The 12,715-nt window shown below is 40.8% G+C and overlaps 1 protein-coding gene across 3 annotated transcripts in view; it reads left to right on the plus strand.

The window, feature by feature from the left end:
* The window catches only part of Lrrc63 (leucine rich repeat containing 63), a 37,475-nt gene that overhangs the window by 10,230 nt on the left and 14,530 nt on the right, over positions 1 to 12,715 (plus strand). For all 3 annotated transcript variants that reach the window (XM_052732744.1, XM_052732743.1, XM_052732742.1), the window contains one exon: positions 8,050 to 8,186. In XM_052732744.1, the coding sequence (XP_052588704.1) occupies positions 8,050 to 8,186 (137 nt within the window). The remainder of the gene's footprint in view (positions 1 to 8,049; positions 8,187 to 12,715) is intronic.

A 12,715-nucleotide genomic window follows, 5' to 3' on the forward strand; every position in this document is an offset into this window, starting at 1 on the left:
GGGAGAGGGGCAAGTATGCTTTTCTAAGTGTATGGCCTCTGGTAGGTCAACCCATTCCAGTGCATGGCCTCATAACCATGACCATATAGGCAGTGCAAGTTACTTCTCTCTGTCTTTAAAAAGTGAAACACACACACACACACACACACACACACACACACACACACACACCCCACAAAATGGAAACCCAAACATACAAGCAAAGGACCAATAAGACAAAAAAATGCCCAAAGAAAAATGAGACAAAAAAGTCTATAAAAATACCATTGAGTTTGTTTTATGTTGGCCAAGTACTTTTAGGCATGAGGCATACCCTGAAGTGTGGTTAATATACCTAGTGAAATTCCCTTGGAGAAAACTATTTTTTCCTTTGCCAGCAGGTATCAGTTGCAGATAGCTTCTTGGTTAAGGGTGGAAGCCTGTGTTCACTTTCCCATCTTGGTGCTGGGACCCTGTCTGGCTAGAACCTGTGCAGGTCTTCTGCATGCAGCCAGTTTCTGTGAGTTCATATGTGCATCAGTCCTGCCGTGTCTGGAAGATACTGCGTCCTTGGAGTCATCCAGCATCTCTGGGTCTTACAATCTTTCTATCTCCTCTTCTGCATAGATCCCTGAGATCTGAGGGGTAGGGTTTCATGAAGACATCCCATTTAGGACTTAGTGCTCCAAAGTCTCTCACTCACATTGCATAATTTTGGGTCTCTGTGTTAGTTCCCATCTATTGCAAGAAGAAATTTCTTTTTTGGTGGCTGAGGGAGGCACTGATTTATGGCTACAGCAGAACGTCATCATGAGTCATTTTATTGCTATGTTCCTTAAATAGAATAGTAGTATTTGGTTTTCTCTAGGTCCATAGCCTGTCAGGTTCTTGGTCAGTTTATCAGTGTCAGGTATGGGTTCAATTTTAGAAGTGGACCGTAAATCCAAGCAGAGAGTGGTTGTTTACTCCCATACCATTTATGCCACTATTACACCAGTATGTCTTTCAGATAGGTCACTGTTGTAGGTCACAGTGTTTGTAGCTGGGTTGATGGTCACTTTTCTCCTCTGGTAGCATGCATAGTACCTTCCAGCACCATGAATCCTAGTCAGTAGGAGTGAAGCTTCTAGTTAGGCATCAGCTTGACTTCTCCAAGATCCATGAAACAAGTAAGTATTGTCTTCAACAATAGTGCCATTAGGTTGTGGAAAGTAACTAATGCCCTTGGCCATAACTGTGATTTGGGGGTGGGGGGAGTAATCTATAAGATCCCATTTGCCAGTGATTCAAAAAGATGTCACCTAATCCTGACACTGAAAGTTTTAGTTGGGCATTAGTTTTAGTTGGGGCTCCCCCATTTATTTGATGAGTTCACTTAGAGTCCTTCTATGTATGCATATATTTTAGGAAGCTTCTACAGTAATAAGTTTCCATGTGGTTTTTCAAATGATCTTTAGTGCTAGTTGTCCCTCCCCATATTCCCTCCATTACACTTCTCTTCCATCCCCTCAATATTTAGTCCTTCTATCCTGGTTTCCCCTTTGTCTCTCCATACTCTCTTCTGTTTTCCTTTCCATGGCATATTCCCTCCTCCCTGCTAGTCCCTTAATATGTACTTCACCTCTGGGGTTATTTGAATTGTAACATTCATATCAAAGACTCAAAACTAATATTTATATATAAAAGAAAACATAACAATATTTGTCTTTTTGGCTCTGGATGATTTTTTTCTAACTCTGTCCATTTTACCTGCAGATTCCATAATTTCATTTTTCTTAACAGCCAAATAATATTCCATTGTGTGAATGTGCCCTGTTTTCATTATTCATTCATCAGCTGATGGACATCTAGGCTTTTCCCAGTATATGGCTATTATGAATAGAGCAGCAATGAACATGGATGAACAAATATACTAAGATGCAGAATCTTTGGGGTGTATGTCCAGGAGTAGTGTGGCTGGATCTTGAGGTAGCTCTATTCCCAGCTTCCTGAGGAACCACCACACTGATCTCCATAGTGGCTGTACAAGTTTGTACTCCCACTAGCAATGGAGGAGTGTTTGCCGTATTCCACGTGAGCTGTCATTTTTTTTTTTTTTTTTTTTTTTTTTTTGGTTTTTCGAGACAGGGTTTCTCTGTGTAGCTCTTTGCGCCTTTTTCCTGGAACTCACTTGGTAGCCCAGGCTGGCCTCGAACTCACAGAGATCTGCCTGGCTCTGCCTCCCGAGTGCTGGGATTAAAGGCGTGCGCCACCACCGCCCGGCGAGCTGTCATTTTTTTAATCTTGGCCATTCTGACTGGTGTAAGATGAAATCTCAAAGTAGTTTTATCTTGCATTTCCCTAATGGGTTTCAGGTTATTGGACATTTCTTTAAGTGTTTCTGAGCCATTTGTGTTTCATCTAAGTACTCTCTGTTTAGTTCTGCATCCTATTTTTAAATTGGGTTATTTGTTTTTTTGTTGTTCACTTTTTTTAGTTCTTTATATATTGTATCTACTACTATCATATGCATAATTGATGAAGAACTTTTCCTATTCTTTAGTTTCTGCTTTGTCCCAATGGTGGTATCCTTTGCCATATAGAAGCTACTCAGCTTCATGAAGTCCCATTTATTAATTTTTGGTCTTAGTACTATTCTATCAGTGTCCAGTTCAGAAAGTCCTATACTGTGCCAATGAGTTCGAGTCTATTCCCTTCTTTCTCTTCCATCAGACTTAGGGTATCTGGTCTTATGTTGTAGTCCTTGATCCATTTGGAGTTGGGTTTTGTGCAGAGTGACGGACATGGATCTGTTTGCAGCCATTCAGTTTGACCAGCTTTATTTGTTAAAGATGCTGCTTTTTCTCCAGTGTGTTCTTATTGTTTCTTTGTCAAAAATCAGGTGGCCATAGGTGTGTAGGCTCATGTCAGGATATTCAACTCAATTCCATTGGTCAGTGTGTCTGTTTTTATGCCATCACCATGATATTTTCATTAGTATAGCTCTGTAGTACAACTTGAAATCTGGGATGGTGATTCCTCCAACAGTTCTTTTATTATTCAGAATTGTTTTACTGTCCTGGGTTTTTTGTGTTTCCCTATGAAGCTGAGGATTTGTTTTCAATTTCTCTGAAGAATGGTGTTGGAATTTTGATGGGGATTGAATTGAATCTGTATATATTGCCTTCAGTAGGATGGCCGTCTTCATGATATTAATCTAATTAATTAATTAATTAATCCACCAATCCGTGAGCATTGGAAGATCTTTCCATCTTCTGTAGTCTTGTTTAATTTCTTTCTTCAACATCTTAAAAGTTTTTATCATACAAATCTTTTACTTGCTTGGTTAGAGTTATCCCAGGATATTTTTTGAGGCTATTTTGAAAGGTACTAATTTCCTGATTTCTTTCTCAGTTTGTCATGTGTATGTAGAAAAGCTACTGATTTTTGTGTGTTAATTTTGTATCTTGTTGCTTTACTGGAAGTGTTTATCAGGTGTAGAAGTTTCTTGGTAGAGTTCTTAGGGTCTTTTATGCATAAAACCATATCATCTGCAAATAAAGATATTTGACCCCTTACTTTCCTATTTGTATTCCTTGATGTCCTTCAGTTGTCTTATTGTTCAAGCTAAGAGACTTCAAGTACTACATTGAGTAGATATGGAGAGAGTGGCTAACCTTGTCTTATTTCTGATTTAGTGGAAATGCATTGTGTTTGTCTCAATTTAGGTTGATATTGGCTGTGGCTTCTGGTGAAGGCGTATTTTCTTGGCTGTTAAAGTTTGTGCTTTTACATCAGGGACTAGGCATCTGGAGTTGTACTTGAGGTATTTTTTGGTGTTGATATCTGATCTTGTCTTTGTTGGGTGAGTGTTCTGTTCTTGGGTTGCTGTTCCCATCTGTGGATAATAGGCAAGTGTGGTAGTTGTGGGTTCCCTGGTAGGGAGTGCCTTTGTGGGTCAGTGTGTATCAGAAGAGAATGGAGACAGACTAAGAAGTAATGCTGAGAGGAGCTTTGGGGAAGAGCTAGGGAGACCTTAGGTTTTCACCAAGAGGCAGAGTCCCCAGGGAATGAAGATAGGGGGTGGAGGGGATCCTGCCAGCAGGCTATTACAGGACTCAGAGGAAGACTGGACGGATCTTACTGGAGGACAGGAACGGTGACGGAAATTGTCTTCATGATTCCCAGTCTAGTTTGGCCATTGGGGATCCCTGGTAGAAAGAGTTTCTGGGGATTGGCATTGACAAAAGGGATAGAGATGGGTTAGAAAGGAAGGCTGAGAGGGTCGGTGGGAAAGAGTTAAGTTGGGTCCCTGCCATGAGTCCCCAGAGAATCAAAGCAACTAATTCTTAATCAAGGAGTCAAGGAAGAATCAAAGGGGAAATTAGAGAATTTTGAAGATGAATGACAGTGAAAACAGGGAGTCAACCTTTATTTGATGCATCTAGAACAGTGCTCAGGGGAAAACACACAGCTGTAAGTGCCTGTTTTAAGAAACAAGTATCTCAGCCGGACGGTGGTGGCGCACGCCTTTAATCCCAGCACTCGGGAGGCAGAGCCAGGCGGATCTCTGTGAGTTCGAGGCCAGCCTGGTCTACAGAGCGAGATCCAGGAAAGGCGCAAAGCTACACAGAGAAACCCTGTCTCGAAAAACCAAAAAAAAAAAAAAAAAAGAAAAAAAAGAAACAAGTATCTCGCCTGGTGGTGGTGGTGCACACCTTTGATCCCAGCACTTGGGAGGCAGAATCAGGTGGATTTCTGTGAGTTTGAAGCTAGTTTGGTCTACAGAGTGAGTTCTAGGATAGCCAGTGGTGCACAGAGCAAAAAACAAACAAACAAGAAAACAAATCAAAAAAAAAAAAAAAAAAGAAAGAAAAGAAAGAAGTATCTCATAGCAACAAAATAACCTTCCAACTTAAGGCATTAAAAAAAGTGAACTAAACCTTAAAAAGAATAAGGAAGGGAATAATAAAAATTAGTATAGGAATTATAGAACAGGAAATCAATAGATATAAAGCGAAAAATTGCAAGAGTTAGTACTTTGAAAAGATCAACAAAATTGACAAGGATTCTATAGAAAGACCCCCCCCCCCCCCCCCCGCCAAATACAGAAGTTTCAAGCTCCCAAAATCAAGAGTGAAAGGTCACTATTGATTTTACAGAAATACCAAGAAATAGTTTAGATTTTTTTTTTTTTTTTTTTTTGGTTTTTTGAGTCAGGGTTTCTCTGTAGCTTTGGAGCCTGTCCTGGACTAGCTCTGTAGACCAGGCTGACCTTGAACTCATAGAGATCCACCTGCCTCTGCTTCCTGATTGCTGAGATTACAGATGTGCGCCACCACTACCTGGCAATAGTTTAGATTTTTAAATAACTATTCCAACCAATTTAACAACTTATATGAAATGAATATATTTCTATAAACACATATAAGCAGACTAAAACTGGAAAATATGAATGATTTATAACAAGATTTAACAATAATTTTAAACTTCCCACAAAGAAATGTTTCAGTCTAGATGATTTCATGGGTGAATTATATCAAATTAATGCTGAAGAATTAAACCAGTCTTTCACAAACCCAACAAATAGGAGAAAGCATTTCCCATTTCAAACCATTAAACCAATAATTTCCTAATAGCAAACATCAGCCACGACAAGAAAAGTAACTATAGAGTGTCATCATGACTTTATATGTCAACATCCTCAGCCAGTGCTTTCAACCAACAACACACAAAGGCAGTTTCACACCACAACCAAGTAAGATTTATCTCAGGAATGTATAGATGGCTCAACATAGAAAGACCTATGTAAGATGAAAAGACGAAAGAGGAAAAGCACAGTTATCTCAATAGATACACTAGAACACAGCTGGCAAAACACAGCATGCTTTCCTACCCTCTCCAAGAAAATCCACTCAATATGGAGGAATAGCGGAGACTTCCCACCAAAACCCTCACAGCTAGTGTACTTGAGGATGGAAGACTGGACATTTGCCTGCTCAGATCAGGAACAGATGGAGATGGACATTTTGGCTACTTCTGATCAACTTTGCACTGGACTGTCTAACCAAGACAATTGGCAAAGCACTAAATTCTACCCCGATCAAAAAGAAAAGATATGGTTGACTATGTCTACAGTTTGACAACCATTTACCCCCAAAAGATGTGTAAACATTTTATCTCAATAAAATACTACAGAGTCTTAGAGGAAGACTAGAGGGATCTTATTGGAGGACAGGAAGGGTAATGAAAATCGTCTTCATGATTCCCAGTCTAGTTTGGCCATTGGGGATCCCTGGTAGAATTGAAATTATATGAGACAGTTTTGAAGAAGAGGGGGAATGAAAGCCATCTCCAGTTTCAGGTGATATGAGGTATAATAAGACACACAGTAAAATACAATCATAGTGTGTAAGTATTTTCTGAAAGGTTGCAATGTATAAAGTTAATACAGAAAAGTCAATTGCATTTTAATATGCCATCAATATACAATCTTGATAAGAAAATTGAGAAAGCAGTTTCATTTAAAATCACGTGAATAAGAATGAAATATTTAGGAATAGTTTCAACCAAAGCACCATACCTACACTGAAATTTCAGTAGGAAAAAAAATTAAATAAGACGTGTATAGATGGACAAACATCCCAGATTCACTGGTCTGAAGGTTTGATATTTTTTAAATGATAATAGTTTCAAATTAATCTACAGATTAATTCAGTTTTACATTTTCATATAAAAAAATTGATGGGCATGAAATTTTTAAGAGATTGTAGTGAAGTAACCTGAGTGTGACACTCGACTAAGGTGAATCCTGGAGATATTTCCTCTCTCCCTCATCTTTGCCTGATGGTCTTATATGAAAATATGAGTTAATAAAAATTTAGGACTTTTCTCAGATTGAAACACTCCATCCTGCAGGGAAGCTCTTAAACCAGAAACAAACAAAGCAAACTCAAAATAGCTTCAGGAAGTCTCTGAAACTAACTAGATTCAATACCTCACTACCCGCCTCCCCCAAGAATAAACAACAAAGAATGCTGAGAGTCACCATCAGTGGAACAAAACTGAAAAGAAGGCTCTGAGCTAGCCCAGCTGCCTAGAAGAAGCAGAGGCTGGCTGAGCTGCCAGAAGAGGTTTAGACCAACTGAGTCACTTAGAAAGGACACTCTCCAACCTGTTGAGCTGCCAACAGGTTGTACAGTGTGTGTCAGGTTCCCAACTTTGTGAGCTGTCACCTGTGCTGGGGTGGGCATTGGTGATACATCTGTCTCTGAGTCATTTCCACTCCTGTAAGTGACCCCCGATATAACTCACTGGACTTCCGTGGTATCCAGACTTGGGTCTGTTGTAGGCTCCCTCTCGGGATGTGTGTGTTGTATCTCTCCAGGAAAAGTCTTGTCACACAACAGTGTGTGTTCATGTGTCTTGTGTCTGTGTGTGCATGTGAACATGCGTGTGGGTATCCATTGAGGCCAGGAGAGGACACTGAGCTAAATCCCCAACCCCTGTACAATGAATTTTTATCACGTTCACCTTCCTTCTCCAACTCCTCTCAGATCCCACCCACTCCCACATCCCTACCTGTGCAATTTCATAAGCACATGACCCCCAACCCCCAGACCCTAACCACCGAGTCCAGTTTATGTCAGACAACTATTCTGAGGTATGAAGACTCTGTGGAGTGTGATTGACCTACCAGGGGCCACACCATTAATGAGAATTGCCTTTCCCTCAAGGCCCTGAGTTCGATCCTCAGCTCCAAAAAAAAAAAAAAAAAAAAAATCATTGTACAAAATTCTCAAAGAATTAATAAAAACCATTATTTAAAAGGAACAATGATGGCAGTTGAAATTAGAAAAACAGAGCTTTATCGCCTCTTCATGACTTAGGTGTCCTGACTCCACTCACTCATCACCCAGTGTTACCCTGCTTTGCTCTTTTTTCTAGGAGTGTTTACTGAGACACACATGAGCCAACATGCTTTTCTATACTGATCTTACTGTATTGGTTTAAAACATTTATGAAATACACACATGAGAGTTTGTAAACTTTTCATTCAATTAACGTTTGTTTTTCTTTTCTATTCCCTAGATATTTTGTCTTAAAAATCTACAAGTACTGAAACTGAGAAATAATCCTATCAGAGAAATTCCTTCTGAAATCCAACAATTGAAATTACTTAGGATTTTCTCCATTGCCTTTAATCTTATTAGAGAACTTCCTTTGGGGTAAGGTTGATCGTCTGAGGTGCACACAGAAGGAAATTGTTTGTATTTTATTTTATTTAGTTATAAATTATTTAGTAAAGTCTCAGTTTCCTTTTTGAAAGTAGCTAGAAGCATTTTGATTAAACATTCTCATTCTGTTACAAATAGCAGATTCACTTCTTAGTATGGTATTAAAAAGAATCCTCCCAGTTCCACAGGGCACTTAGTATAGCTCTAATGAATACACATCTAAAGACCAGCAGTCCAGGTGAGACCCCTCTGCCTACCTGTTGACAGTGCTTTGGATATGGAAAGCACTGCACTCAGAATTAGGAGCTTAAGATTTTTGGTATAAAAGCTGAGGATGATGACCTGGGGATCTGTAGAAAGTAGTTTGACTGTTATGGACCTCAGTTCTAGTCTGTAACCTATGGAGATTGGCCTGTATGATGGCTAAGAGCCTTTCCATTCTAATAAGAATGCTGACATTTGCCAGGTTGGGGTGGTGCACGCCTTTAATCCCAGCACTCGGGAAGCAGAACCAGGCAGATCTCTGTGAGTTTGAGACCAGCCTGGGCTACAGAGCAAGTTCCAGGACAGGCTCCAAAAGCTACACTGAGAAACCCTGTCTCAAAAAACCAAAAAAAAAAAAAGAAAAAAAAATTCTGACATATGAGTATAGAAAGCTGGACCTCTCACATATGAGCTACAGTTTAACTCCTAAGGAAAATTTTAAACTAAAACTTCAACCAAAATACCAAAATAAGATACTTCTTCCAATTAAGAGTTTAGCAAACTAGCCGGGCGGTGGTGGCGCACGCCTTTAATCCCAGCACTCGGGAGGCAGAGCCAGGCGGATCTCTGTGAGTTCGAGGCCAGCCTGGTCTCCAAAGCGAGTTCCAGGAAAGGCACAAAGCTACACAGAGAAACCCTGTCTCGAAAAACCAAAAAAAAAAAAAAGAGTTTAGCAAACTAAATGTAGTAAGTTAAGGGTGTGTACATGTGTTCCTGTGTGTGTGTATGTAAGTGTGAATACACATAGCTAGGTATATACATATAACTGTACACATTCATGTGCATGTACAGCACCTAAATAAGAATTCGTAACAGATAATCTGTAATCATAATTACATACTTTAAATAGTTCTGTTACTGAAAATGTGACATTCCCTAAAGGAACTAAAATTTGATTGTCATTAAAGAGTCAGCTTTTTTCATTGTTATACATTGGCCAAATTACATAAACTCTTGGTTACAATAAAATGCTCCAGGTGCTTTAAACATACTAAGTATTTCTAAAACAAAGTGCTATATTTTTATTAAATATAATTGGATGTTCATGTCTATCAAAGAGATCGACAGCATATTGCACTCCAAATGAAAAACATAGAAGGACAATCTTGTTGATATCAAAGAAAATACAGAGCAGTCTCCGACATAAACGGAAATGTTTGTTAAGTGAAAAACTCACCTGGAGAGATGACGCCGCAAAAGTCACGGCTGAACCCCTTAGGAAAGACTTGTCAGACCTCTCACTTGCCTAGCCAAAGAGTCGTGATGCATTGTGGCAGGCTGAGGAAGCATTACCTGCAACCAAGTAAAATGCAGTGACCCAAACAAGCCTAGAACATGCTTGAGTTGGTTCTGCCTCCAGATACATTCCCTGCTTTGGTTGTTATTGTCTGCAGTGGTCACACAGATGTGCGGCTGGTGGACATTACACTTTAAATCTTGTGCTTTGGCAGATGTTAATATACATCCACTATGCACTGCTGGGGCTCCAGGCCTGTCGGGAAGACAGACAAGTGAATATAAGCAACATAAAATTGTGGAGATGTCCATTGTAAGCTTTGTGGACAGGAAAGGATAACATGTAACCCATGCTGCAGGTTCAGAGTCACTCCCTGGAAGAGAGGAGACCTAACCCATTGCAGCTTTTGAGTTGGCTCCATCTCAGGGGTCAAGCAAAGGATGGTCGTTCCATGAATGGGATAGATGTGTCTTGAATGAACAGAGTTCCAAAGCATCATATATAATGTAGGTTAGGAAACACAAAGTGTTTGCTAAATTTTGGAGCCTATGGGGTAGAGCCAACTGTTGAGAAACGAGCCTGGAGTGATAAATGGGTCTTTGTGGGGTGAGGTGAGGAATGAATACTTCACACAGTGACTGGCCATCGTGGGGCTTTCTGCGGGACAGTGGTGGAGCCAAACTCTCTTTTAGGTCACACAGGGGCCAGTGTGAAGAGTGGGTATGTGAGGGGGAGAACAGAGTTCTAGGTGACCAACTGGGGACTGTCAGAGTAGTTAGGGTAAGGGGAAGAGAAGCTGAGCTAGGGCAAAGGAGTGAACGCCGCGACATCTGGTGCCGGTGAGACACAGCAAACATAAGGAAAAGAAGCGTCTGGGTTGAAAAGTCGGAGTAGGGGCGGGGAAATGGCTCAGTGCCTAAGAGCACGTAGTGCTCTTCCAGTGCCATGTCCCATGTTGGGTGGCTCACAAACGCCCGCAGCTCCAGCTCCAGGGAACCAAAGGGAACCACTTCTGGCCTCCCATGGCATCCACATGCACATGCACATACACAGAAATAAAATATCCCGAAATGTCATATCATGCACTGATAGGTAGCTAAGAGGAACTTACAGAGACCCGGGTGAAGGGAACACTCGGTCTACACAAAGGCAGCCAAAGGCGTCCGGGAAGACAGTGAGTAGATCCTTCCCTAGGAGGAGGATGTCGAGGACAACAGAGAAGCACAGTCAGAAGGAAGCTGAATGGTCAGAGCAAGAGCCACTAAGGGAGTTTGTGGCCAGCATGGGCTACATGAGACCCTGTCTCAAAAAAATGAAGTAGATTGTCCTTTTCTGTTATGACTTGTTTACATTTTTACCTACAGTTTCTATATACTAATGTTACTTGGGTGACTAAGTTTTTCTAAAAACATGGTGGGGCTCCTTCACTGTATTTTGCCATTCCTAGCTAGATCTTTCAAGTTACATGAGACCCATGTGGCACCATTGAGAAGGCATAGTACTCCCCAAGGCCAGCTCTGTACCGTAGATGCTGAGCATTTTGGCAAGCCACTCACAGCCTTGATGTCATTTTTTATTGGAAAGGCCAGGCAAAGTGCCCTTGATTTCAAGAACACTACGAAAATCAAGGGAAAATATCTTGTAAATTGTCTTGTAAGTTCGTCCAGTTATTTCTAAAGCCTGTTCTTTGGATCTACATTTCTACAATGAAATAAAACATCCAGATCTTTGGAGGTCCCCCACCCCCACCCCTTTTATTGAAAATAGAATTTTTTCTCATGTAATGTATCCTAATTACGGTTTCCCATCCCTGTACTCCTCCCTAGCCCTCCTCGCCTCCCCTCCCATTTGGACACACTCCCTTTCCATCTCTCATTATAAACAGGCTTCTAAAGGGTAATAATAAAATATAATAAGATAAAACAAAAACGAACACATTGGAATTGGACAAAACAAAGAGAAGGAAAGAGCCCAAGATAATGCACAAGAAACTGTGAGACCCACTCACTCACTCACTCAGGAATCTCATAAAAACATTACGTTGGAAGCTGTAATATATGCAAAAGACATAGTACAGCCCCGGGCAGCCCCGTCTGTGCATGCATAGTGCGTCAGTCTCTGTGAGCTTCGCTCATGTTGATTTAGAAGGTCTTGTTTCACTGATATCCTCCATTCCCCGTGGCTCTTACCTTCTTCCCCCTCCTTTTCTGCTGGGTTCCCTGAGCCCTGAGGGGAGCAGTGTGATAGAGATGTCCTGTTTAGGGCTGAGTGTTCCGGGGTTTCTCATGCTCTGCATATTGTCTGGCTGTAGATCTCTGTATTTGTTCTCATCTGCAGCTGGAGGAAGCTTCTCTGATGGTGGCTGAGCAAGATACTGATCTATGAGTAGAGAGGAATATCATTGGGTGTCATTTTATTGCTATGTTCTTTTAGTAGAACAGTAGTATTTGTCTTTACCCTGGGTCCCTGGGCCATCTGGTCTCAGGTTCTTGGTCACCCAAGTAGTGTTGGGTATGGGTTCCATCTCCTGGAATGGGCCTTAAGTCAAATCAGTTATTGGTTGGTTACTCCTACAAGCTTTGTGTCTCTGTTGCACTAACATATCTTGCAGGCAGACATCATTGGGGAATTGAGACCATTGATGTTGAGAGCTATTGATGAGCAGTGTTTGCTGATTGTCTAGTGTGGTTAACTCTTTAGGTTGGAGTTTACCTTCTAGCCCTCTGTAGGACAGGATTTGTAGACAGATATTACTTAAATTTGGTTTTATCATGGAATGTCCTACTTTCTCCATCTATTGTGATTGACAGTTTTGTTGGATATAGTAGTCTGGGGCTAGCATCTATGGTCTCTTAGAGTCTGTAGCATGTCTGTCCAAGCCCTTCTGGCTTTTAGAGTCTCCATTGAGAAGTCAGGTGTTTTTCTAATAGGTCTGCCCTTACATATTACTTGGTCTTTTTCCCTTGCAGCTTTTAATATTCTCTTTGTTCTATGTTCAAGTGTTTTGATTATTATGTGT

Source organism: Peromyscus californicus, unplaced genomic scaffold, assembly GCF_007827085.1.
Source record: "Peromyscus californicus insignis strain IS unplaced genomic scaffold, ASM782708v3 Scaffold_12__1_contigs__length_115047231, whole genome shotgun sequence".
Lineage (NCBI taxonomy): Eukaryota > Metazoa > Chordata > Mammalia > Rodentia > Cricetidae > Peromyscus > Peromyscus californicus.